The sequence below is a fragment of the Muntiacus reevesi genome, chromosome 1, assembly GCF_963930625.1.
Source record: "Muntiacus reevesi chromosome 1, mMunRee1.1, whole genome shotgun sequence".
Classification (NCBI taxonomy): Eukaryota; Metazoa; Chordata; class Mammalia; order Artiodactyla; family Cervidae; genus Muntiacus; species Muntiacus reevesi.
Genome location: NC_089249.1, coordinates 218,697,407 through 218,725,286, shown reverse-complemented (window position 1 = coordinate 218,725,286; position 27,880 = coordinate 218,697,407). Strand labels below are relative to the sequence as shown.

The 27,880-nt window shown below is 39.2% G+C and overlaps 2 protein-coding genes across 2 annotated transcripts; both read right to left on the bottom strand.

Moving 5' to 3' along the window:
* Positions 1 to 954, bottom strand: LOC136157455 (putative olfactory receptor 2W6). The gene has a single exon (XM_065919339.1). The coding sequence runs from the start codon at positions 952 to 954 to the stop codon at positions 1 to 3; it is 954 nt and encodes a 317-aa protein (XP_065775411.1).
* Positions 955 to 16,981: 16,027 nt separating this feature from the next.
* LOC136167311 (putative olfactory receptor 2W6) lies at positions 16,982 to 17,929 on the bottom strand. Its single transcript, XM_065934863.1, has one exon. The coding sequence runs from the start codon at positions 17,927 to 17,929 to the stop codon at positions 16,982 to 16,984; it is 948 nt and encodes a 315-aa protein (XP_065790935.1).
* Positions 17,930 to 27,880: the final 9,951 nt, after the last annotated feature.

The window sequence follows — 27,880 nt, the reverse complement described above, 5'->3', positions numbered from 1 at the left end:
TCAGTGCCCTCCTGCATCCAATAGGCTGCGGTCTTTCCCAAGAACCTTCCGCATGGCGCACTTCACATCTTTGTTTCTCAGCGTGTAGATGAAGGGATTCAGGGTGGGGGTCACGAGGCAGTAGAAGAGGGTGAGAAACTTGCCCTGGTCCTGGCTCGCTATGTTCCCAGGCTGCATATACATGTAGATGATGCTGCTGTAGAAAAGAGATACCACGACCATGTGGGAGGAGCAGGTGTTAAAGGCCTTTTGCCTCCCAGCTGCAGACCGCATCCGCAGCACCGCAGCTGCAATATAACCGTAGGAGACAAGTATCATGGTGAGAGGCACAAGAACGATGGGAATGGCCAGGAAGAAAGCCAGGCCTTCAACCCGACTGGTGTCCACGCAAGAGATTCGAATGATAGCCGGCATCTCGCACACAAAGTGGTTGATGCGGCGGTGACCACACCGCCCCAGGGACATCGTCAGTGGGGACATCAAGACGGAGTTGGCAATCCCACTAAGCCATGCAAAGGCTGCCAGCTGCAGGCACAGTTGCGGGTGCATGATGGTCATGTACTGAAGCGGCTTGCACACAGCCGCAAAGCGGTCATAGGCCATGATAGAGAGTAGAATGCATTCAATGCCCCCCACAGAGAGGAAGGCAAAGAGCTGGATGACACAACCCACATAGGTGATGGTTTTGTATGGGCCCCAGAGGTTGACCAACATCTGGGGAATGCTGCTGGTTGTGTAGCAGAGATCCAGGAGAGACAGGTTGCTGAGGAAGAAGTACATAGGGGTATGCAGTCGAGGGTCCACCAGGGAGAGGAAGATGATCGTGGAGTTGCCAGCAACAGCCAGAAAGTAAAAGATCATGTTGACAAAAAACAGGACCATCTCTAGCCTCGGCCGGTCAGAAAACCCAAGCAAAATGAAATCTCCTCCTGAGCTCTCATTGTTTCTCTCCATCACCTTTGGCTTGATAAACCTATTTTAATATGTGTTCTATTATCCATACAGAAAAGGTGCATCTTATTTTATCCCCACAGTAAGAATACTTTTTATTTTGCCACCCACACTATTTAAATGGACTGTGTTGCCAGCTGACTACTCGGAATTGCAGGGCAAGGCATTAAGTAATGATGTGTGCATGCATGCTAAGTCGCTTCAGTCGTGTCTGACTCTTTGTGACCCTATGAACTGTAGCCGGCCACGCTTCCTTGTCCATGGGATTCTCCGGGCAAGAATACTGGAGTGGGTTGCCATGTCATCCTCCAGGGAATCTTCCCGACCGAGGGACTGAACCCACATTTCCTGTGACTCCTGCATTGCTGGCAGATTCTTTACCGCTGAGCTACCAGGGAAGCCCTTAAACAAAAACATTTGGCTGTAAAGGAATGGAAGTTATAACTTCTGCTTCAGTAACCTCTAATATGGTCAAGTGAGTTAAGTGAATAAAACTTTTAAATATGTATATACTGATATAATCAGAAATAAAGTAATTCGAGGGGAGGCAATCATACTTTTGTAAGACTCGGCTAACACTGAGTCCATTTCCTCTTTCCTAAGAGATAAATTCCTCTTTAAATGTATAGAATGGTAGCTTCAATTAATATTATCAGTGCTCATACTTTCATAACTATATTTAAAATCAAATAAAAAAATGTATTTGTAACTGACCATGGGCCAAATGCTGCAGTGTAAGCTTCAAGTATAGATGAGAATCAGACACAGTATCTATTTACAAGATACAATACCAATACACTGTTAGGGAAGTAACAATATGGGGCTGGGGTCGATAGAGACTTGAAATAGGAGAGCCCCAAATTTACTTGCTTCTGAATTGTTCATGATTTGGTTCAGTCTCTTGAACCAATGATTACAGTGACATCATCCATGAGAACAAAAGCAGATTTGTTTGTGCAAAGGTAAGGGGTTTTGTTTGTTTTTTTGTTTTTCCCTTCCAGGTGTGTTCACAAAATGGGCAGAAAAATGAGACATATTCTTGTTTAGAGATGCATGTTAAAGTATGAAACAGAAATGACCTGACGTCTAAGAGTTTGTTTCCAAATACTCCAGCAAATGAATAAAAGAAATGGATAAAGAAAAACATGTGACAGATGTTCTTCTGTGCATTCCAGCTCAATATAATAATATGCACAGAGATCAATTAAAAGGAAAAATTAAGGATCATTGTACAAGTTTACTTTTGCAGTAGGTTTGTTTCCTGACCTGCATTGGTACAGTGAGAGTTAACTGAATGTTTACATTATCAAATAGACACCAATCAAATGTTTGACCTGGAAATATAGAACTCCCCTAGGATTTAGAAATTAATAGGAAAAAATGTCTCCATGTCAACCATTAAATGTTAGCTGTATGGATATAATTTTCTACATCAGCACATTTGGAGTTGACAAGGACTCAGCTGCTAGAGAAACTAGGATACAGTTTAAATGGAGAGTAAATTCATCACTGTGGTCTTCCACAGCTCTGCTGTCCACATGAGGAGAGTGTTCACTTGTAGTTCAATCAGAAAGGGCTGTAGACTCAGAAAAGAATTATTGTCTGAAATGAATCCATTTGCAAAGAGCAATTAGAGTCAGAGTTTTTTAAAAACTCAACTTGAAAATTGTAGCAAACCAACCTAAGGGATGGTCTACTATGAGGGCATCATATCTGCAGATCTCCTAGTGAGTATACATACTGAGAGTGAAACTATGTCAGCACAAATTGCAAGCTTGGAAATTGTAACATGAACACAACAAAATTTTTTTCTAGTAGAAGAATCATTAACTTCATTTCAAAAAAAAAAAAAAAACACTTTTGGAATGTAGTAGGAGACAAAATTGGAGGAAGGTGGTCAAAACATACAAACTTCCAGGTGCAAAATAGATAATAAGTACTAGGGATATAAGTTTCAACATGAAGACTAACAGCTAACACTGCTGTATGATATATAGGTGAGTTGTTAAGAGAATAAATCTTGAGTGTTCTCATCACAAGGAGATTATTTTTTTCTTTCTTTTTTTTTCTTCCTTTTTTAGTTTTAATTGTACCTATATGAGAAAATAGATGTTTGCCAAGCCTATCTTGATAATCAATTCACAACATATGTAAATCAAACCTGTATGCCTTAAAAATGCTGTATGCCTTAAAGTTACACTGTGATATATGTCAATTATTTCTCAGAAAAAACTGGAAGAAGATGAAAATAGAACAGGATGGCAGAAGTAAATGTGGGGAAAGGACCATTGTGAACTCAGGAGAAATATGATATCTGGAAGGGAGATAATCGACACATTTCCCAGATGACAGCATGCTTCCTAAGAAGGAGCCCCTAGAAATGTCAGATATTTGTTATGATGCTTTAGGCATGGAACTGGAACTGAACATCTAAGTCACCTGGGACAATTTACTGTATCTTAGAGATCATGGCTGTTTAAAGAAGGTTCTTTGAGTAAATTTTAATTCTTTGTAGCTACATTTACTTCACCAAGGAACAGAATTAATAATACCAGATTTGTATTCTGTCAGGGCTATCTGATTACTGTGTTAGTTTGTACTGTTGTTCTAATCATGTGAGTTTTTGGGGACCTATGTTCAAACAGAGACTATTAAATATTGAGAAAAGTATGTAGAAAGCTAGAAAGCTTATTCTGAAAAAATATTCTTTTCTAACCATAGACCTCCCTCACTATCCATTATAGTGATGACTTACTAGTCAGATCTATGAGACTACAATAGGGCTTGAAGCCGTTTATCTTGGGATCTGAAATGTACATCCATACACCCCAAGACCTTAGTACAGTCATGAGAATTAATTTCATCATACAAGGAAATATTGACGATTATATCGCAGTGTTTTTCAGAGCAGTCTCTGAAATACTGCTATTTAAAAACACTCAAATGTTTTCATGAACTTAAATGTCCATCAACAGATGAATAGATAAAGATGTTGTGTGACATATATACAATGAAATATTAGCCATAAACAGGAACAAATCTGAGTCAGTTCTACTGAGGTGAATGAACCTAGAGCCTGTTATACAGTGTGAAGTAAGTCAGAAAGAGAAAAGCAAATATTGTATATTAATGCCTATATATGGAATCTAGAAAAGCAGTAGTGATGAACCTATTCATAGGACAGCAATAAAGACGTAAACTTTACAGACTTGTGGACAAAGTGGGGGAAGGAAAGGGTGGGACAAATTGAGAGAGTAGCAATGGGAGCATATATATTACCATATGTAAAATAGACAGCCAGTGGGAATTTGCTGTATGATGCAGGTGCTCAACCCAGTGCTCTGTGACACTGGGATATGGGATAGGATGGGAGGAAGGAGGGGGGTTTAAGGTGGAAGGGATAGATGTACACCTATGGTTGATTCATGTTGATGGATAGCAGAAACCAATACAACATTGTAAAGCTGATATTAATAAAAAGGAAACAAAGACAAAAAATGATGGAGTTGTATGAAATAAAGTTATTATATGCTTTAGTTAAAATTCTATTTGGAACCACATCTACAAATTGGAATCATATTTAATGATGAAACTTGTTGACACAAAGTCCTTTGTTATGGAAAAATGGCTTTGAGATCTCTTTCTCTTTATAAAAGAAAGGGGTACATTTAAAGAATTCAACTATTCAGCTATTCTGATTCTATATCTTATCATAATGAACTTCTGTCAAAATTCTGACAAATTTATAACTTCTGACTATTTGTAATTACTGAAAAATCTTTAAGTACTTTTTGGTAAAATACAAAGGTTTTAATATTTATCTCCTAAAGGTAGACTCTGCATGCTAGCTATGGGAAACATTTGTTAGAATGTTTATTACAGAAAGCTGTATCCACTAAAAATCAAATTACAGTTTTCATAAGTCACTGAAAATAGTAGGAGGGTTATCCTCTAATTAAAAATAAATACAACTTTGTAAATGTTTTGATGAAAATCAGAACATATGTTAGAAAAAATAGCAAAATAATTTTCAAAATATGTTTAAAAGATTCGAAACTTACAACAGCATAAGTATTCTGGGACCTTGTTCTGGGACCCTATGATCTCACATGGCATACATCTGCCAGCAAATCTTTTTGGGAAATATTCTGTCATCACTGCAGCAAAATCATACATTTATGCTGACCTGTATTAAGTTCTCAGAAAAAAAAAATAATAAGTAGGTATTGGCTCAGAGATGGTCCCTGGATTGATGAAGTCTCTTCCCAGAGTCATCCTCCTGTATTAAGGGGCAGGTGGTAGACCTAGGGAGCCAAGGCATTACTTCAAGAATTTTCAAGGTATAGCACATGCTCAGAGCCCTCAGGTGTTGATTGCTCTTATCCTCACCAAGATCTTGTAAAAGAGTTTCAACTATTAATAAGTTCATGTGTTACAAAAGCCAACAGCTGATTTCTTGCTCATCCTGTTATGTTGGCAGACCAAGAACAGCTTGCTATTTGCTAGCAGACATCAAAACAAAGCAAAAAGCAAAAAAGAGGCATTTTGGTTAGGGTAGATTTTTAAGTCCTCTAACTAGAGATGGTCAAAAGAAACACAAGACATAGGTCTGATGAAGGTAATGCTTTGATCAATCTTTGTCTTAGGAAAAACAAACTGCAAAATCATTTAAGATAAGATTTTTTAAATACTTTGTACATTGTACAAAGCACAGCTCTTTGAAAAATTGCTATATAAATAAAATTAAAGGATTCAATGTGTTGCTAGTGATATAAACACATTTATGCATCATTTTTATAGCACCATTTAGTGTAACCTGAGAGAATGTACTCAGCAGCTCACGCTGAAGTTAATGAGTTTGGGGAAGCATGGGTGGGTAAATCTGGGAAACAAGAAAATAGGGATAAGAATGATTTTCTGAAATAATATTAACAGGGAAGCCTAATTTTAGAGTTAAAATAGCAAATGTCTAGGGAATGAAAATGCAAATCGTCAAACTATTTGCATGATCAAATTGTGTGAGCAATTCAGTACTGGCATAGGCTTTAATATTACCCTCCAAATACAGCCTAAAAATGAGGAGAGAAAATAAAATTAACTTTCTCTGGAACATTGACCCAGAGGAAGAAGTAAGTATGTAGGTGTTCAACAAACTCAGTTACAAGGGGATTATGAGCTCATAATACTTACTGAAATGGGGTGATGAAATTTTATCACTCTGGAAAACATCATCTCTCCACTTACTCCCTAGACTGGGGAGTCATTGACAGTAAGCCCCCACTCCCATCCCAGAGTTCCTTTCACATATTACACTGGAAGGCATTTTAAAACTTCTCAAGTTATCAGGAAACTATCATTAAACCCCTGTAGATTTATTTGTAAGGACTTAATTTGCTTATGCTCTTAAATTGCCTGAGTTCTTAGGTCTCCATCTGTTCCCTAGAGATCCAAGAAATATCTCCCTAAAGATTCAAGGGAAATAGATCTCGTGAGTTTTTTTGGTGGGTACAGAAGAAGGCAAATAGCATAAGCAATAATTTTACTTCAAATCAATCACTAAAATGATTCAAATTTAAAGACGAGAGAGAAATAATTTCTCCTAAGTGCTGGTTAATTACAAAAGACTGATTGAACACTTGTTCACCTAGAGTTACAAAATAATTTGACTGACATTGTCATTGCATTTGTATTTGAATTCTGTTGTATTTGAATTCTGTTGTATTTGAGAATACTACATTGTATTTACAGGGAAGATAAAAAAGTACTGAATCTTTATATTAACAGCCTTAATCCTGACCCAATACTCAACACTTAGGAAAGGAGCAGTGACCTCACAAGAGACTGACCCAGACTTGCCCGTGAGTGTCCAGGAGTCTCTGGCAGAGGTGAGGGTCAGCGCTGGCCTGCAGGGTCAGGGGAACTGAGTGCATCATGAGACCTTTTGAAGGAGATCATCATTATCTTCATTACCTCCACCATAGTTTGGCCTCAGGTCAAACAACAGGGAGGGAACACAGCCCTGCCCATCAACAGAAAATTGGATTAAAGATTTACTGAGCATAGCCCCGCCTATCAGAACAAGACCCAGTTTCCCCCTCAGTCAGTCTCTCCTATCAGAAAGCTTCCATAAACCTCTTATCCTTACCCATCAGAAGGGAGACAGAATGAAAAACATAATCACAGAAAACTAACCAATCTGATCACATGGACCACAGCCTTGTCTAGCTCAATGAAACCATGAGCCATGCTGTGTAGGTCATGGTGGAGAGTTCTGACAAAACGTGGTCCACTGGAGAAGGAAATGCAAACCACTCCAGCATTCTTGCCTTGAGAACCCCATGAACAGTATGAAACAGCAAAAAGATAGGACACTGAAAGATGAACTCCCCAGGTCAGTAGGTGCCCAATACACTACTGTAGATCAGTGGAGAAATAACTCCAGAAAGAATGGAGAGATGGAGCTAAAGTAAAAGCAACACTCAGTTGTGGATGTGACTGGTGATGGATGTAAAGTCCAATGCAGTAAAGAGCAGTATTGCATAGGAACCTTGAATGGTAGGTCCATGAATCAAGGCAAATTAGAACTTGTCAAATAGGAGAGGGCAAACGTGAACATCGACATCTCAGGAATCAGTGAACTAAAATGGACTGGATGGGTGAATTTAACTCAGATAACCAATATATCTACTACTGTGGGCAAGAATCCCTTAGAAGAAATGGAGTAACCATCATAGTCAACAAAAGAGTCCGAAATGCAGTACTTGGATGCAATCTCAAAAACGACAGAATGATCTCTGTTTGTTTCCAAGGCAAACCATTCAATATCACAGTAATCCAAATCTATGCCCTGACCAATAATGCTGAATAAGCTGAAGTTGAACAGTTCTATGAAGACCTACAAGACCTTCTAGAACTAACACCCCCAAAAGATGCTGTTTTCATTATAGGGGTGGAATGCAAAATAGGAAGTCAAGAGATACCTGGAATAACTGGAAAATTTGGCTTTGGAGTACAAAATGAAGCAGGGCAAAGGCTAACAGAGTTTTGCCAAGAGAACACACTGGTCATAGCAAACACCCTCTTCCAACCACACAAGAGATGACTCTACACTTGGACATCACTAGATATTCAACACTAAAATCAGATTGATTATATTCTTTGCAGCCAAAGACAGAAAGCTCTATACAGTCAGCAAAAACAAGACCGGGAGCGGACTGTGGCTCAGATCATTAACTCTTTATTGCCAAATTCAGGCTTAAATTGAGAAAGTAGGGAAAACCACTAGACATTCAGCTATGACCTAAATCAAATCCCTTACAATTATACAGTGGAAGTGACAAATAGACTCAAGGGATTAGATCTGATAGATAAGAGTGCCTGAAGAACTATGGATGGAGATTAGTGACATTGTAAAGGAGGAAATGATCAAGAGCATCCCCAAGAAAAAGAAATGCAAAAAGGCAAAATCATTGTCTAAGGAGACCTTGCAATAGCTGAGAAAAGAAGAGAAGCAAAAGGCAAAGGAGAAAAGAAAGGAAACACCTATTTGAATGCAGAGTTCCAAAGAATAACATGGAGAGATAAGAAAGCCTTCGTCAGTAATCAGTGCAAAGAAATAGAGGGAAAAAATAGAATGGGAAAGTCTAGAGATGTCTTCAAGAAAATTAAAGATGCCAAGGGAATATTTCATGCAAAGATGGGCTCAATAAAGGACAGAAATGGTATGGATCTAATAGAAGCAGAAGATATTAAGAAGAAGTGACAAGAATACACAGAAAACCTATACAAAAAAGATCTTAATGATGCAGATAACCATGATGGTGTGATCACTCACCTTGAGCCAGACATCCTGGAATGCAAAGTCAAATGGGCCTTAGGAAGCATCACTACAAACAAAGCCAGTAGAGGTGATGGAATTGCAGTTGAGCTATTTCAAATCCTAAAAGATAATGCTGTGAAAGTGCTGCACTTGCTATGCCAGCAAATTTGGAAAACTCAGCAGTGGCCACAGGATTGGAAAAGGTCAGTTTTCATCCCAATCCCAAAGAAAGACAATGCCAAAGAATGCTCAAACTACTGCACAATTGCACTCATCTCACACACTAGTAAAGTAATGCTCAAAATTCTCCAAGCCAGGATTCAGCAATATGTGAACCGTGAACTTCCAGATGTTCAAGCTGGATTTAGAAAAGGTAGAGGAACCAGAGATCAAATTACCAATACCCGCTGGATCATCAAAAAAGCAAGAGAGTTCCAGAAAAACATCTACTTCTGCTTTATGGACTGTGCCAAAAGCCTTTGACTATGTGGATTACAACAAACTGTGGAAAATTCTGAAAGAGATGGGAATACCATACCACTTGACATGCCTTCTGAGAAATCTGTATGCAGGTCAAGAAACAACAGTTAGAACTGAACATGGAACAGCAGACTTCTTTCCAAATCGGGAAGGGAGTACGTCAAGGCTATATATTGTCACCCTGCTTATATACACAGAGTACATCATGCAAAATGCTGGGCTGGATGAAGCACAAGCTGGGATCAAGATAGCTGGGAGAAATATTAATAACTTCAGATATGCAAATGACACCATCCTTATGGCAGAAAGTGAAGAACCAAAGAGTCTCTTGATGAAAGTGAAAGAGGAGAGTGAAAATGTTGGCTTAAAACTCAACATTCAGAAAACTAAGATCATGGCATCCGGTCCCATCACTTCATCGCAAATAGATGGGAAAACAATGGAAACAGTGAGCGACTTTATTGTTTTGGACTCCAAAATCACTGCAGATGGTGACTGTCGCCATGATATTAAAAGATGCTTGCTCCTTGGAAGAAGAGCTATGACCAACCTAGACAGCATAAAAAGCAGAGACGTTACTTTGCCAACAGAGGTTCATCTAGTCAAATCCATGGTTTTTCCAGTAGTCGTGTATGGATGTGAGAGTTGGACTATAAAGGAAACTAAATGCTGAAGAATTGATGCTTTTGAGCATCAGTTGTTGGAGGAGACTCTTGAGAATCCCTTGGACAGCAAGGAGATCCAACCAGTCCATCTCAAAGGAAATCAATACTGAATATTCATTGGAAGGATTGATGCTGAAGCTGAAATTCCAATACTTTGGCTACCTGATGCAAAGAACTGACTCGTTTGAAAAGACCCTGATTCTGGGAAAGATTGAAGGCAGGAGGAGACGGGGACAACAGAGGATGAGATGGTTGGATGGATCACCAACTCAATGGACATAGTTTGAATAGCTCAGGTAGTTGGTGATGGACAGGGAAGCCTGGCATGCTGCAGTTCATGGAGTCACAAAGTGTTGGACATGACTGAGTGACTGAATTCAACTGAATCCTGACCCATTACTCAACACTTTGTTCAATATTTGACATACAAAAAAATTCATAAGGCATACAGAGTTGCTATCTTGAATATTTGTACACATAATTACCTAATCCTTCATATCATTTACAATGAAAATTGCCCAAATAAACAAATTATGTTTTATAAACATGACCCATATTATTAAAATAGTAAATATAGTATAGTCATGGTCTGAATAGATCAATATTGGGAGGAGATAGATTTTTATTTGGATCTTAAAGAAAGTAATGGGAATTGGCAAGAGAGGGTGAAAGATGTGCTTGTAGTAAGAAAAAATACTAAAAACTAGGAAATATAAACAAACTTTATTTGTTCCTTTCACAAGAAAACACTGCAGTGTTCATTTACATATTTAACTAACAGTTATGTGGCACTATTTTTTCACTGTTTAATTAGCATAATTCATTATATCCTCATCCAGTGGTACAACCAAAAAGGGCCAGACATTAGATCTCTGTAGATTTGGATTCAATTCCACATTCTACCGTTCATAAGCTCTTTAACTATGGACAAGCTAAATTTCCTCTGCTAGTCAGTTCCCACCCTTCAATCTCTGCTCCCACTTTCTTTTGGAATTCAAACTGTATTATACCTCCCCATCAGGGCCTGTATTTCCAGTCTTTATCATTCACAATTTTTTTTATTTAAACCAAGTCTCAATCCTACTTGATGAAAATGAATTAATAAAATTCTTAAGTTACCAAGTAAGAGGAAATTCCAAAAACTTCAAAAGGAAATATTTCTATCAGAGAAACTACAATATGGTAAAAAATCATTCCTATGAACTATGTTAACAATAGAAAGGAAAATCTTGATCAGAGTGTTGCAGTCACTTTTTAAAAAATTATATGAATAGCCTATGTTCAAAAAGTCAGTATTTTGCAATTGAAAGAAAATTTCAGCTGGTAAAGTTTCTTTTTTTTTTTTTACCCAGAAGAATAAAACAATGAGACTTGGTTTTGAAAAGCTAGGAGAAAGTCCACACAAAGTACAGACTCTCTCAATGGCAGGACTCACATGAGATGCTCTGTCGTTGATCCTGAGTCTAAACCACTGAACCAGCAGCTTCATGGGGCAGAGTCAACAATGTCTTGACTAATGAGAAACGTAGCAAGACCAGGCATCTAGAAGTCTTGTTTCTAATCCTCATTCTAACAAGAAGAAGCTGTGTGAACTTGGCATTTCTTCCCTGGTGGCTCAAACGGTAAAGAATCTGCCTGCAGTGCAGGAGACCTGGGTTTTATCCCTGGGTTGGGAAGATCCCCTGGAGAAGAAAATGGCAACCTGCTCTAATATTCTTGCCTGGAGAATCCCATGGGCAGAGGAGCCTGGCCAGCTACAGTCCATAGGGTAGCAAAGAGTCGGACACGGCTGAAGTTATGTCGCACAGCACAATCCCTGTTCTCTCAGACTTCGTTCACTTGCATCTGATTCTGTGTGATTTCACAGGAATTCAAGGCAGGAACCAGAGCACAAACAGTCCTTTTCATGAGAAAAGGAACTTGCAAAGACACAAGATACTTCTCACAAAAGATGTTTTCCTATTAATGTTTCTCCTTCCCTACTGGCTGGTTTCCTTTCCTTATTATTCCTCTGGCTCACTTACCCAAGTACCATCCTACCTAATACATATCCCATGTTGCTAATCTCACTCTGATCTCTGATTGACCTTTTTCTGCATCATAGTGTGTCTGCTTTAGCACTTATTCACTGCTATATTAGTTCCTCAAATTCTTAATTCTAAATGTGCATGAAAATAGTAAGACTGTTTAAGCTCAGATCATTTTTCAGGCCACATCATAACTCCAAGAGGCTGCTAGCTAGGAGATCATCATACTAAACCTGGGTCCATGTTTATTCTTTGTTCAGAGCTGTGAGTAAAGCCCTGTAGTGCTAGGATAAAGAACCCAGCTGCCAATGCAGGAGACATAAGATATGTGTATTTGATCCCTAGGCCAGGAAGATCCCCTAGAGAGGGCATGACAACCCAGTATTTATGCCTGGAGAATCCCATGGACAGAGGAGCCTAGCAGGCCATGGTATATAGGGTCGCCAAGAGTAGGACATGACTAAAGCAACTTAGCACACACACGTGTGAGTAAAGCATGAATGTACCTCAGGGTCAAGAGCATGAACTCTGGAGCTAGATACTTTGGAACATGGCCCTGGCTCCAGATTTTACAAGCTGTGTGGCCTATGCTGAGTCACAGCATAGATCTCCTTCTCTTCTCCATCTCTTCTCAAGGTAGTTTTAAGGATCAAAGTGAGTAACAGAAGGCAAAATGTTTAAGTAGCTGGCACATAGTAAACACTAGTCAGGTGTTAGATATTGTTCATTGTCAGAGATTGATCATTTTAAATCAAATTCCTGTTATTCGCTTTGCATGTTGACCAAGCCACTCTGATAATTTTGCTTCTTCATTTAGCTTCCCCAAAGGAATAAAATCTACATTGGAAAAGACCCTGATGCTGAGAAAGATTGAGGGCAGGAGAACAAGGGGGAGACAGAGGATAAGATGGTTGCAAGTTATCACTGACTCAGTGCACACGAACTTGAGCAAACTCTATGACATAGTGGAAGACAGGAAAGTCTGGCATGCTGCAGTCCATGTGGATGCAAAGAGTTGGATATGACTTAGCAACTGAAAGCAACAATAAAGTGGCAGGAAAGACTGGTAAAATTGAAAGAGAGGTTTCACTCATCGTTAAGTAGCACACTACTATTCTGGTATGATATACTAGGGCTTTTATTAAGTCGATAAAAGTGAATCTGCATCTCTGAGCCTGCTCAACTACAGGTCACTATGGAGGTCCAAAGGGTATTCTGTAAGATGGAATCTCAGTCCTCAAATCACAACACGCTCCATTGCAAACCCAAACATGTGGTGTATTAGCTGCTCCCAAGAGAGTATTCCTGCAGCAAAAGTTTACCTTACTAACTAATATCTTTTTTTTTTAACCTGAAAACTTTGTATCCATGATTTAGGACTATTTACAGTCAACATTACTTTACCTGTAATGCCATAAACAAACTCTCTCTCAGGGGGAAATGTCTATTTCCATATGCTACTACTTTTTTCATGCTCTTTTCAAATATTTGTTACAGATTTTCAGAATCCAACAATTTCTAGCTATTCTAATTCAACTCTCTGGTCAAACATTTTATCACTATTTAATTTCTTCTCTTCTTCATTTTATTTTTTGCTATGTTTTCTTATATTAGTAGTTTATTCCAATTTATTTCCAAATGATGACATTTTGACTGAACATCTCTGTGACGACCTAGACGGGTGGAATGGGAGGGTGAGAGGAAGGTTCAAGGGGGAGGGGATATATGTATACATATGGCTGATTCATGATGTAGTACAGCAGAAACGAATGCAACATTACAAAGCAATCACATCCCAATTAAAAAAAAAAAAAAAGAACCTGTTAAAGAATCTGTTTGCTTAGTCCCTAAAGAGACAGTACAGAAATCACAGGCCAGTTTATGGATGGACAAATTGATTTCCCACTCCATCTCCTAAAACTTCCTTTTACCATTAACTATATACAAGAATGAGGTTTTGTTGAAACAGAATTTTTCCACTGCTACAGTGTCAATGCCAGGACAAATGTCGCATTTCTGAGTGGTGGTATACCCAAAGAGGTGTGAATGAATGGGCATCCTACAACTATATCAGTTTCTTTGATTTCCTTAAAATTTCTGGTATGTATATGTGTGTGTATATTTATTAAGTACTTGTTGACCCACTGAAATTTATCACAGTAGTATTATGACTACAGGAGGCTTTAGGCAAAAGAATAAAACCTCTTGGGAAATGATGTTCACAGGTGTTGCAAGAACCCTAGCTGAGGTAAGCAGGAAATACACTCATTATATCTGTGTGGATATCTGACTAGAACCACCTACCCTGACCAGACACCATAGTCACCATTTGCATGAGTTATTTTATGACAGGAGGTCCTGGTAAGGAATACGGAACTAATAAGCCACCACCAACAGGAAGAGTTCCAGACAGGTCAAAAGGAGACACCACATGTCCAACCATCTCCCAGAATCCTTCTCACTGGCATCCATCTTGGCTGAATAAGGCGTGCACCACCAGGAAGGACTCTGAGTCAGAATAATTGGCTAAAGACAAGCTGGAAACTAATCCCATCACTGTAAAACCCAAGACTGTGAGGCAGAGCAGTTCTCCTGGTTTCCCTTACCCTCCTGCTCTCCACTCGGGCTCCAATAAAATCTCTTGCTTTGTCAACACATATGTCTCCTCAGACAATTCATTTCAGAGTGTTAGACAAGAGCCCAGTTTTGGGCCCTGGAAGGGGTCTGCCTTCCTGCAACATGTGGATAATTGGTCTGTGGTTGTAATATCACAGAGATACAACAAGGAGAAGAAGAATAAAGAAAAGGACTGGCATTGGGGGGAAATAAACTAAATTTCTTCAATGCTTTATTTCCAAGACGATGCCCTGTGGGTGATTTCTTAATCTTAAAATGAAAACCTAAATATTCTGTTTTAGTAAATAGGTCACATTTGGCTACTAGATAGTCGAAATTTTAACTGCGTAGAGCCTAAATTCACAGGAGGGAAATGATGAAATGGAAAAACTCAATGGGAAATGAAAAATGCTTAAAAAGATATTAAGTACTATTTTGGGTACTCTTTTGCCTTGTAATTCTAAGCAAATCACTTAGCTTCTCTGTGTTTTGTCATATAATTTGCTTCCATTAGTCTGTGATCATTTACATAATACAGGAAGATCACAGAAGCAAATAAGTTTTACTTTGTTCCTAATGTCTCCTAGATATATATTTGAATGACTTTGAAATAATTTTTCCATTTCCATCTGGATATTTTGTTATCACAGATTAGACTTCATTCATAGTCTATGAATCCACTCTACCCATAATCTCAACAGCCTGAACTTGTATTATCCATTAACAATATAGAATCATCACACTTATCCTGAGTCTTCACCCTGACACCTCACATTTATACTAGGGTGCTAACTTCTACAACAAAGTTCTCTGAGAGTTTATAAAGGACCCTATTTACTTAATATAAAAGAAGCAAGCAAAGGGTGTTTCCTATAACTAAGAGAAAGCATTTTTTACCTTGCAAATATTCACTGGGAAAACACTAAAGTCAGTTTTTACTAAAAAAGGAAAACAATTCTAAATAACAAAATTGAATCTATTCCAAAATGAATAGATTACCAATGACTGTAAATATTATCGAGAGGCCATTTACCTCACATTTGTCACCTCTAACCTTATTTAATCTCTGTTGTTCTTAGTCATTCAGTCTTGTCCAACTCTTTGTGGCCCCATGGACAGTAGCCCACCAGGCTCCTCTGCCCACCAAGCTCTTCTGTCCATGGAATTTTCCAGGCAGGAATACTGTAGTGGGTTGACATTTTCCTCTCCATTAACCTCTGCTACTACCTTGTAAAATTGGGATTATTTATCCCTATATGATACAGATGAAAAACCCTAGATCCCAAGATATAACTGGTAAGAGGATAACCAGTTCCAAGCACAGATATGGGTGATATCATCTCCTATATCTGCTTTGTAGCATCATTCATACCCAGTGAAGGTGGCCAAACATTCAAAATGCTCTAGGAGGATTTCTGGTTGATGTAAGAAGTTGGATTTAGAGCATTTCTAAATAACAATGATTTCCAAATTTGGCTGTCATCAGTAACATTTAGAAAACTTTTTAATAACAGAAATGCCTAGACCCCACACTTGGAGTTTCAACACAAAAAATCTAATGAGTTCTTGGAAATTTGTATCTTAGAAGTCTGATACAAAACCAAGTTGTGGTAGTACTGCTCTTAGTAACTTCCAGCCCCAATAACTTTGGCCACCAAAGCAATTTTTTGAGGTGGTAATAATCAATCTGAATATAAAACAGCTTTTTTTAATTTATTTATTTTAATTGGAGGCTAATTACTTTACAATATTGTGGTGGGTTTTGCCATACAAAATAGAAATATTTGCAACTGTTTAAAGTAGCCTACTAAAGATACCAAAGTGTTTCATTCTCATGTTTTCCACTTGCTCTATTCTCTACAAAGTCTTGAATGCCTAAATCTACTCAACTCTCTTGTAAATGCTTTGACCATGAAATAAGGTCAAGGAAAAGGTACAAATGACAAAAAAAAAACTCTTCCTTCCTTTTCAAAAAACAAATCAAAAACACTCCTTAGTCGTAGAGAACTAACATATATCTAGGACAGCATACTATGATTTTACTGATGCTGACTCTGAACCCTCTCTGAAAAAACACTGTCGTCATAAATGAAGGAGCTTCAGAAGAAAGCCATTCATGTTGTCTCATTTTTATTTGGCATCTCATGACGTCGTCTACAGACTGTGTGATCTGAATTCATTCTACATATCCCCTGCAGTTCTAAATAAAGATGGATAAAATGCAAATGCACTAAAGAGCTTCTAAAGTAGACACCTTTAAACAGAACAAAGGCACTTCACATCCAGAGAGTAGAGCATGGGGTCAAACTCAAAAACCCATTGTGTCTATCCATGTTCCCTTCACTCTTTAAATATTAGTTTTCCACACAGTTAAGATATATGTAAGACAGCAGAACACCAACTGTATTATTCCAACATTTCTCTTAGGTTTCCTTACTCTCTTTCTCCCACCCCAAGAGTTTCCTCATCGCCCCTTTCACATCTTTGTTCCTTAAAGTATAGATGAGGGGGTTGACACTGGGAGTGACAATGGTATAGAAGAGAGTGAGGAACTTGCCCTGATCTTGGGAGTAGCTGTTGGCTGGCTGCAGGTACATGTAAATGATGGTTCCATAGAAGAGAATGACCACTGTTAGGTGAGATGAGCAGGTGTTGAAAGCCTTCTTGCGCCCTGCTGCTGACTTGATCCTCAGCACAGCAGCAGTGATCATGCCATAGGAGATGAGGATCAGAGAAAGGGGCACCAGAAGAAGAGCAACCCCCAGGACAAAGGCAAATGCTTCCACCAGCATTGTGTCTTCACAGGACATGGCTATAAGAGCAGGCATCTCACACAGAAAGTGGTCCACCTCGCGACGCCCACATCGGGACAGGTGCATCGTCTGGGGACACATAACAAAGGAGTTTAGAAAGCCACAGCACCAGGCCACAGTCACCAGTTGCAGGCAGAGATGTGGGTGCATGACCACGGTGTAGTGCAGTGGCCGGCAGACAGCCACGTAGCGGTCATAGGACATGACAGCTAGGAGAACACACTCAGTTGAGCCCAACACCATATAGATATAGAGTTGGGCCACACAGCCATGGTAGGTGATGGTCTTCTCTGGACCCCAAAGGTTCCACAGCAGCTGGGGAACAATACTCGTTGTAAAGCAGAGGTCCAAGAAAGATAGGTTCCCAAGAAAGAAGTACATGGGTGTGTGGAGCCTGGAGTCCACGATAGACAAGAGAATGATGGCTGTGTTGCCCACTAGTGTCAGGATGTAGAAGATCAAGATAAAAGCAAAGAGAATTATTTCCAGTTGAGGTCGGTCAGAAAAGCCCACCAAGATGAATGCCTGATGGTAGCTGTCATTGTCCCTTCCCATCATCTTCACCAGTTGTTATGGAGACACAGAGAAAAGAATTAGATAAGATAGCAGGTGAAGACTACCCAACACTCTCCAATTTCCACTTACGGGTCTGTGAATTTTGGAAGGTCATTTGCCCTACCATTATTTTTTTAGCATACACTTATGGCTATCTTTCTTATGCAAGGCAGTGTGCCTAATAAAGCTGAAGATTAAAGGGTGAATTGACTTGGGAGTTGTTCTCCCTGGTGAATAATATATGCAAATAATGAAAAAGAAAGGAGAAAAGTGGAAGTTCTCTAAAAGAAAACTTGTTTAAAAGTTGAGTGTTTTGCAAGTTATTTCCAGTTGATCAGGAAAGAACTTATAGAAGCGTGTATATTACAAGAAGGGCTTCCCAGGTGGCGCAGTGGTAAAGAATTGGCCTGCCAATGCAGGAGACGCAAGAGACACAGGGTTGATCCCTGGGTCAAGAACAACCCTTAGAGTAGGAAGTGAAAACCACTCCAGTATTCTTACCTGGGAAATTCCATGTACAGAGGAACCTGGCAGGCTGCTGTCCATAGAGTTGCAAAGAGTCAAACAAGACTGAGCACACATACACATTGCAAGAAACTGTTATACCTGAGAGGTCCTTACTTTTGGCTGTTTTTCAAATAACAAGTAAGAATTTTACATGTGGCAGATTAAGCAATATGGTTCAAGGAGAAAAAGTAGTATATAGAAAGGCCCAAAGGGCTAAATTCATGGATGATGTTCAGGACATCCATGAATGTACATGTCAGGCAACTTCCTAATGATATGGAATTTTATTGAGATTAAACACAATACCTTTGATTCTAAAAGGAGGAGTTGAGATAGATTGGATTCTGCCTCTATATAAGGCAAGTCTGCAAATGTGTGGCCTAATATCTTGTTTCTTTCTTTGCATCTTGACTTTTCTTTGTGCAAGAGAGAGGCTAGATCCTTTCTACACCTCCCTCCAGACCTCACATGTTTTCATAATTCATGACATCGGGTATATGCCATAAACATTTTTAACTTCTCATGATTTCTACAGTCAATACCAAGGGATTTGTTGGGGCTCTGCCTTATAGGAGAGCACCAGTATTCACCCAAGCTTGTATCAACTGTGGTAATAGAAAGTAGCATCATTGCAACACACAAGAAGGAAGCAGTAAGAACTACAATACAAAACCTTTTTGAACAGTGAGTGGCTCCATGAGGTCGCTGTCATCACTGTCGAGCCTGATAGTGAAAAAGTTATGAAATCTTTCCAGTTGAAGCTGCAGGTGGAAATTCTGTAAGTTCCCATTCAGTTCAAGCATAAGACTGAATGTAAGTTTCCATTCCCATAAAGGCACAAGAACCTCAGCAAAACCCCATGAAGAGATTAAAATGTGCAGGGAATGATCAGAAATAACCAGCCAAGTACCAAAGACTTTACTAGGTCAACTGAGTATTCGAAAGGGAGACTTTCCTACACACACACTCTGCTGGTATTGGTTGTGAAAAACAACTTGCACTGTTTTTCTCACAGACCTGTCACAGCTCTCACTCAAGTTTAAGAGAGTCAATAAACAGATCCTGTGAGTGGCAATCACGATGTACACAAATTACTTAGCTATATATATCATTTAGGACATGACTCCTCAGCCAAAGTGCAAACATCAAATTTATTTATAATTTACCTATTCTAAAGGACAGTATATGAATGTGTTATTCTTTCATTCCAAGATGACTTAATGCTCAGGCCTCTGTCCAGTACCCAGAGACTCACCCTGTTTCACCTAACAAGCATTTCAAGTATAATGTACTTGATTTTTCATGCCTTTTTTTAATCTCATCTTTAGATCAGAAACACAAAATTGCAAGGAATAAAGCTGTTGCAAATGGAAATTGAAAAGAATTAAGCTGTTCACACACCAATAATAGTTTAATTAGCATTGTTGTTCAGTTGCTCAGTTTTGTCCCACTCTTTGCAATACCATGGACTGCAGCATGCCAGGCTCCCCTGTCCCTCACTATCTCCCAGAGTTTGCTCAAACTCATGTCCATTGAGTTGATGATGCCAACCAACCATCTCATCTTCTGTCGCCCTCTTCTCCTCCTTCCCTCAATCTTTCCTAGCATCAGGGTCTTAAAACTATAAGCTTGTTCTAATTTTGAAAACTGTGGCCTAAAAATCTGGACAGATCCACTGGACTTGATTCTCTGACTAAGAGAATGCCCAAACCTGTACCACCAACTCACAAAGGAAGACTACCTGAATGGGATTTAACAATACCAAGTAGTGGAGCTATTTTTGTCTGCTTCAGGTGTAAACATATCCAAAACAATCATAGGTCTTTTCACAATTATAATGCATTACATGTTTTGAAGAGCTTTTACACCTACACTTGCACACCATCCTCACAACAGCTCTGTAATGTGGAAAGGCCAAGCATTAGGATCTCTATTTCAGAGATGAACAATCTCCATGACAGAAGGGTCAAAAGAATAGCCAACACTTGCAATTTCATATCATAGCAGGAACCATAAAGCCGCATATGTGTGAAGTTGCTTCAGTAGTGCTGACTCTTTGCAGTTCTATGGATTGAAGCCCACCAGGCTCCTCTGTCCATGGGATTCTTCAGGCAAGAATACTGGAGTGGGTTGCCATGCCTTCCTCCAGGATCTTCCTGACCCAGGGATCAAACCCATCTCTTATGTTCCCTGCAGTGGCAAGTCTATTCTTTACCATTAGCTCCACCTAGTAAGTCCATAATCCTACTTATTAGCACAAAGTTTCATTTGCTCTTCTTCCTCCCCTATTCCTATCTAGTTAAACTTGTTTAAAGATGATCTTTTATTACTACTCCCCCATGAATCCGCACATACAGACCTAACTATGACATTCTGAATACTTGCTGGGGTGAAATTTGTGATCATTCTCAACATTACCAGAGAAGGTTTGCAATGCTTGATTTACCACTGTGACAAAACAGAACAGCAGAGAGGTTTTCTACCCAAACTGGCTATTATTTCAAGAGGAGATTAAAAAGGATAATTTGATATGTATAAATCTAAGGTGACAGGATGCCCTTGGATTGGCCCAGCTATGAACAAGAAAGCAAGTAGAGTGTAATTTATCCTAATCTACTTGTCTTAGATCTACTTTGTTAAAATGTGATGCATTCTGTTGTTTTTTAATTGGATGCAGTTGCTGTGTTCCAAGATGAAATTAAAGTGTGAGTTGGCTTTGAGAACTTTCTTACTCTCTCACCCTAACAGATAAAAACCCTACTAGAACCATCACAAAAATAATCATAAATCTTTCAGATGATCAAAGGTACAGAAATAAGATTCATTGCTACAGCAAAGCACATATCAAAATCTTCACTGTTGTTTTTCCCAGAAAGTAGAAGACCTAACAGTCTGTCAGCCCTCCTTACTTTGATTCCAGAGAGTTTTCTCAGGGATAAGGCAGGTAATTCTGGTCCCTTTTAGTTTCTGGATCTTCTGAAGGAAGGAAACTCCAACAAAAACTGATGGGGTATTGAGCACAAAAATAATTTATACACCATTAATGCCTTAAAATGAAACTTTAAGTATCACAGCTTGAAAAAAAAAAAGTTAACTGTAGGCAAAAGTTATCAGGACTGGCCACAGATGGCATCTCTTCTTAACTAAATGGATGAGGTGGCATGGTGCCACATTTCAAATCTGTATGTTTTATCTTACTCCTATATAAACAGGCACCCTAAGATTAAGGAGATGGCAGATGTTCCCCAGGGATAAAGGGAAGCACACATCACCAAGAGCTTTAATACATATGATGTTATTTCATTTGTGCATAATAAGGGGATGGGAGGACAACTTCAACATCTTATCACCTTGGGAATTTGAAATAACCTGGGGGCCTGAATATAGATATCAGTTTGTTTATAGAGTTAAGACCTTAGGGACTGAGGCTCTCATCTAGAGATCAGCTCAGATCCCCACATGTGAAGGCAGAACTCACAAGGGAGGTATCAAGGGCAATTCCCAAGTATGGAAGTCAGATTTTCTTGATGAGAGAATGATTACTGAGTTTTACATAAAAATTAAGTCAGATCAATTTATTTTTATCCTGGACTCACAAAATTAAAACCATGTAATTGTGGGGAGCCAAGCAACACCAAAGAGCTGAATCCATACCTTCTAACATGGGAGAAAATGGGGTAAGGGAAACCAGATAATATGCAGTGCTCTGGTCTCCTGACATATTGAGAAGTCAAGAGAAAAGTCACTTCTTCCTTCTACTCCACCCAATGTGTCTTCACCTTGTATGGATAGTGACAGAACTTGAGGCTGGTGTTCAGCCAGTCCAATCTAGCTCAAGTGACTAGATAGTGTCTCTGCCCCTCTGCTTTCATTTACTGTTGTATGACTTTCCTGGGGCCAAGACTGCCCTGTCTTGCCTCTTGCAGACCCACCAAACACAAACATGGGATGGGAATGTCAGTATTACACATAACTAGTAAAAATGCTTTTTTATTTTTTCTTAGGCTTCAAAATCCTTGCAGATGGACTGAAACTATGAAATTAAAAGGCACTTGATCCTTGGAAGTAAAGCTATGACAAACCTAGACAACATATTAAAAAGCAGAGACATTACTTTGCCAACAAAGGTCTATATAGTCAAAGCTATGGTTTTCCATTTTTCATATATGGATGTGAGAGCTGGACCATAAAGAAGGCTGAGCACTAGAAAATTGATGCTTTTGAACTGTGGTATTGGAGAAGACTCTTGAGGGTCCTTGGACTGCAAGGAGATCCAACCAGTTCATCCTAAAGGAAATCAGTCCTGAATATTCTTTGGAAGGACTGATGCTGAAGCTGAAACTCCATTACTTTGGCCACCTGATGCGAAGAGCCAACCAATTATAAAAGACCCTGGTTCTGGGAAAGATAGAAGGCAGGAGGAAAAGGGGAGGATAGAGGACAAGATGATTGGATGGCATCACCGACTCAATGGCCATGAGTTTGAGCAAGCTCCAAGAGATGGTCAAGGACAGGGAAGCCTGGTGTGCTGCAGTCCATGGGGTTGCAAAGAGTAGAATGTGACTCAGTGACTGAACAACAGCAACAACAAAACAGTGTTTTATTTAGCTCTTTAAATTGGTGTTGGCACTACCTCTTGCAGTAAAACAAGAATTTCTTTGAGAAGTTGTAGAAAACAGAATACATCTGATTTTCTTGGAGCCCAGCTTGTCACACTTCATTAATTTAAAGAATACAATACTACATACAGTTTGAAAATGTTCTAACTTTATATATAAAGAAATTAATTTCCAGACACATTGTGAACTCAAAGTCAGATTGCTAATGGCCAGTGGCTGCCAAATAGGACAAGCTTTCAGACCTTCTTAACACAATCTTTCCATGAAATCAGATAAAATGCAATGCTACTCATTGAAGTAAGAGATAATTAGTAATCAGATTCAAACTATGCTGTTAAGGCTACAAGTTACAAGTTGAAGCTCTTATTTTTATAGAATTAAAAATATGTGCTCACTGCATAGGATTCTGTCTTTTCTTGGACTTTGAAAGTAGGAAGGCTTATGGAAAACTGGAGAGAATTTTTATATTTGGGCCTAAATATAACACCTTTTCTCTTCTATAGTATGACAGCAAGACATTGAGGATCACTTATCACCTAATACCTGTCAGAATAGCTATCGTCAAAAAGATCACAAATAAGGACTTCTCTGGTCATATGTCAGTTAAGAATCCTCCTTGAAATGTAGGGGACACACTTTTGATTCCTAAGTTGGGGAACTCAGGTCCCACATGCCATGGAGCAGCTAAGCCCATGCACCACGACCACCCAGCTCTCATGCTCCAGAGTCTGTGCTGCAAGTAGAAAGCCTGCATGCCACAACTAAATAGTTGGTATGCCACAATGAAAGAGCCTGCATGGCACAATGGAGACCCAACTCAGTCAAAGAAATAAATAAATAATTCTTTAAAAAGAATGCCTTGGGGGAAAAAAAGACCACAAATGACAAATGTCTGTGAGAATGTGGAGAAAAGTAACCTCTTGTACACCATTGGTGGAAATGTAAATTTGCCCAGTCATTGCAGAAAACAGTATGGAGGTTTTTCAAAAAACTAAAACTGGTACTGCCATATGACCTAACAATTCCTGGGATTCCTTAAAAAACTGGGACTAGAACTGCCTTATGACCCAACAGTTCCACTGCTGGGCATATACCCCCAGGAAGCCAGAATTAAAAGAGACACATGTACTCCAATGTTCATTGCAGTACTATTTACAATAGCTAGGACATGGAAGCCACCTAGATGTCCATTGGCAGATGAATGGATAAGAAAGTTGTGGTACATATATACAATGGAATATTACTCAGTTATAGAAAGTAATGCATTTGAGTCAGTTCTAATGAGATGGATGAACCTGAAACCTATTACAGAGTGAAGTAAGTCAGAAAAAGAAACACAAATACTGTATATTAACACATATATAAGGAATTTAGAAAGACGGCACCAACAATCTTACATGCACGGCAGCAAAGGAGACACAAATATAAAGAACAGACTTTTGAGCTCAGTGGGAGAAGGCAAGGATGGAATGATTTGAGAGAAAAACATTGAAACATGTACATTACCATATGTAAAATAGATGACCAGTGCAAGTTCAATGCATGAAGCAGGGCACCTAAAGCTGATGTTCTGGAACAACCCAGAGGGATAGGGTGGAGAAGGAGGTGGGAGGGGGCTCAGGATGGGGGGACATGTGTATACATGTGACAAATTCATGTTGACATATGGCAAAAACCACCACAAAATTGTAAAGTAATCATCCTCCAATTAAAATAAATTAATTATTCTTTTTTAATTCCACTCCTGGATATTTATCCGAAAAATATCAAAACACTAATTCAAAAAGATACAATGCACCCCAATTCTATGTTCATAGCAACATTATTTACAATTGACAAGATATGAAAGCCACCTAACTGTCCACCAACAGATAAATGGATAAAGAAGAAAAGATGTGTTATGGGGTGGGGGGGGGACCTCTAAGATGACAGAGGAGTAAGACATGGCAATTACCTTCCACCTCCACAAACATATCAAAAATACATCTGCATTTGAAACAACTACAGAACATCAACTGAAAACTGGAAGAAGACCACAGACTTTCAAAAAGTCCAGTTAATCGCCCCATAATGGAGTAGGGCAAAAAAAATAAGGAAAAAGAGAGAGAAAAGAACCATGATGGGACGTGTGCTTCTGGGAGGAAGCTGTGAAGGAGGAAAGTTTTCCACACATTCAGACACCCCCTCCCTGGTGGACACAGTAGGGAGCTTCGGAGCCTCAGGAAAGACTGCAGCAGCAGGTGTGCAGAGGGAAACATGTAGAGAATTCCACACAGAGATTGGTGCCGACCAGCACCCCCCAACCTGAGATGTTTGCCTGCATGCCTGCTGAGGCAGCTGGAGACTAGGTGCTGAGGCTTAGACTTTGGAGGCCTGACCCCAGGGAGAGGACTGGGGTTGACTGCCGTGAAGACAGTCTGTGGGGGCTAAAATGACATAGCCGAGGGGATCCAGGGTAAAGCCTCTGCTTGCCAGAGAGGCAAGAGATCCCTGTCATGGGGTATACAAGGAGAAGGGCAGGCCTGCCAAAACCCCTCTAACTCTATAAATCACGGATGGCAGAGCACCAACTTCATGAGTCCCAGAGGCAGTGCAAGCTGCGGCTGCTATCTCTGACCCCAGATGTTACCACAACAGTCACCATTGATGCCGCCAAGCTGTGGGCGAGTACAGGTCACTGCCCACACCATCCCAGAAGATTGTGCAGCTTGGCAATGCCAAGGGCCCCAGGGCCAGCTCCCCAGGGAGAATGCATGGCCCCCCTCAGGCTGCAGCAACATCCTGAAGGTCTCTACCACCACAAGCACATTCCAATTGTGACTCCTGGATTCCCCACTATGGCCAAGCTGAGCAAGTGAGCCCTAATTAGCCGCTGCTTTTGCCCTCCTTCTGTCTGAGCAGGGAACTGGAGAGCAGCATATCAGCAGAAGTGGGGCCAGAACTAAAGCTAAGCGCAGGGGCTGTGTGACTAAAGAAGAGGATGACTATGCACACCGGAAGCAAGTACAAGCTGATGTAAAGTCAGATTAGAAACTGAGCTGGCCCCACTGTGCTCACAGCAGGTCCAAGCACCTTCCTAGAAATACTGAATGACTTCTGAGTAGGCAGATTGGCTGGAGCTCACTGTGCGGGCAAGAACACTGACAGCTGAGGCCACAGGAAAATAGTCTTACTACTACTCTCTCTATATTTAATTTTCTTTTGTTCTTTTTTTGTTTTATTCTATTATTTTTATTGTTTTTTAAATTTTTATTTTTTTACTTTTTATGCTTTCCTTTTTAAATAGATTTATTTTATTTTATTTTTTTCCTATTTCTACTGTACTCTTTTGTTTTATTGCATTTTTCTGGACTTAGAAAAGGCAGAAGAAGCAGAGATGAAATTGCCAACATTCATTGGATCATAGAAAAAGCAAGAGAATTCCAGAAAAACATCTACTTCTGCTTCATTGACTATGCCAAAGTCTTTGACCGTGTGGATCACAACAAACTGAAAAATTCTTCAAGAGATTGGAATATCAGACCACCTTACCTGTCTCCTGAGAAACCTGTATGCAGGTCAAGAAGCAACAGTTAGGACCAGATATGGAACAAAAAACTGATTTAAAATTGGAAAAGGAGTACTTAAAGACAAAGGTGTTCACTCTCATCATTATTATTCAATATAGACTTGGAAGTCCTAGTCACAGCAGTCAGAGAACATAAAGAAATAAAAGGAGTCTAGATTGAAAAAAGAAGTAAAACATTCACTGTTTGCAGAAGGCATGATGCTATACACTGAAAACCCTAAAGATGCCACTAGAAAATTACTAGAGCTAGTAAATACATTTAGTAAAGCCACAGGATATGAAATTAATACACAGAAATCCCTTCCATTCCTATACACTAACAAATAAAAATCAGAAATAAAAATTAAGATTTCTATAATTCTAATAGAATTAAGGTTTCACCTTTGCAAAAAAATAAATAAGTAAAATATCTGGGAATAAACTCACCTAAAGAGACAAAAGATCTGTATGTATAAAACTATAAGATACTGATAAAAGAACTCAAAGACAATACAAACAGATGGAGAGATATATCATATCCTTAGACTGGAAGAATCAATAGTGTGAAAACTACTATACTACCCAAAGTAATCTACAGATTCAATGCAATCCCTATCAAATTACCAATGGAATTTTTCACAGAACTAGAACAAAAGATTTCACATTTTGTACAGAAACATAAAAGAGCCCAAATAGCTAAACAAACTTGACAAAGAAAAACTGAGCTGGAGGAATCAACCTACCTGACTTCAGACTATACTGCAAAGCTACAGTCAACAAGGCAGTATGGTACTGGCACAAAAACAGAAATATAGACCAATGAAACAAGATAGGAAGCCCAAAAATGAACCTATGCACCTATGAGGACTTTATCTTTCACAAAGGAGGCAAGAATATATGATGGAAATGAGACAGCCTCTTCAATAAGTGGTGTTGAGAAAACTGAACAACTATGTGTAAAAGAATGAAATTAGAACACTTCCTAACACCATACACAAAGATAAACTCAAAATGGACTAAAGACCTAAATGTAAGACCAGAAACTATAACAATCTTAGAAGAAACATAGGAAGAACACTCAATGACATAAATCAGAGCAAGGTCTTCTATGATCCACCTCCTAGAGTAACAGAAATAAAAGCAAAAGTAAACAAGTGGGACCTAATCAAACTTGAAAGCTTTCGAACAGCAAAGAAAACTATAAACAAGGTGAAAAGACAACCCTCAGAATGGGAGAAAATAATAGCAAATGAAACAACTGACAAAGGGTTAAGTCCCAAA

Excerpts from the sequence above, each read along its gene's own strand:
- LOC136167311 (XM_065934863.1), bottom strand. The coding sequence starts at position 17,929 with ATGATGGGAAGGGACAATGACAGCTACCATCAGGCATTCATCTTGGTG.
- LOC136157455 (XM_065919339.1), bottom strand. The coding sequence starts at position 954 with ATGGAGAGAAACAATGAGAGCTCAGGAGGAGATTTCATTTTGCTTGGG.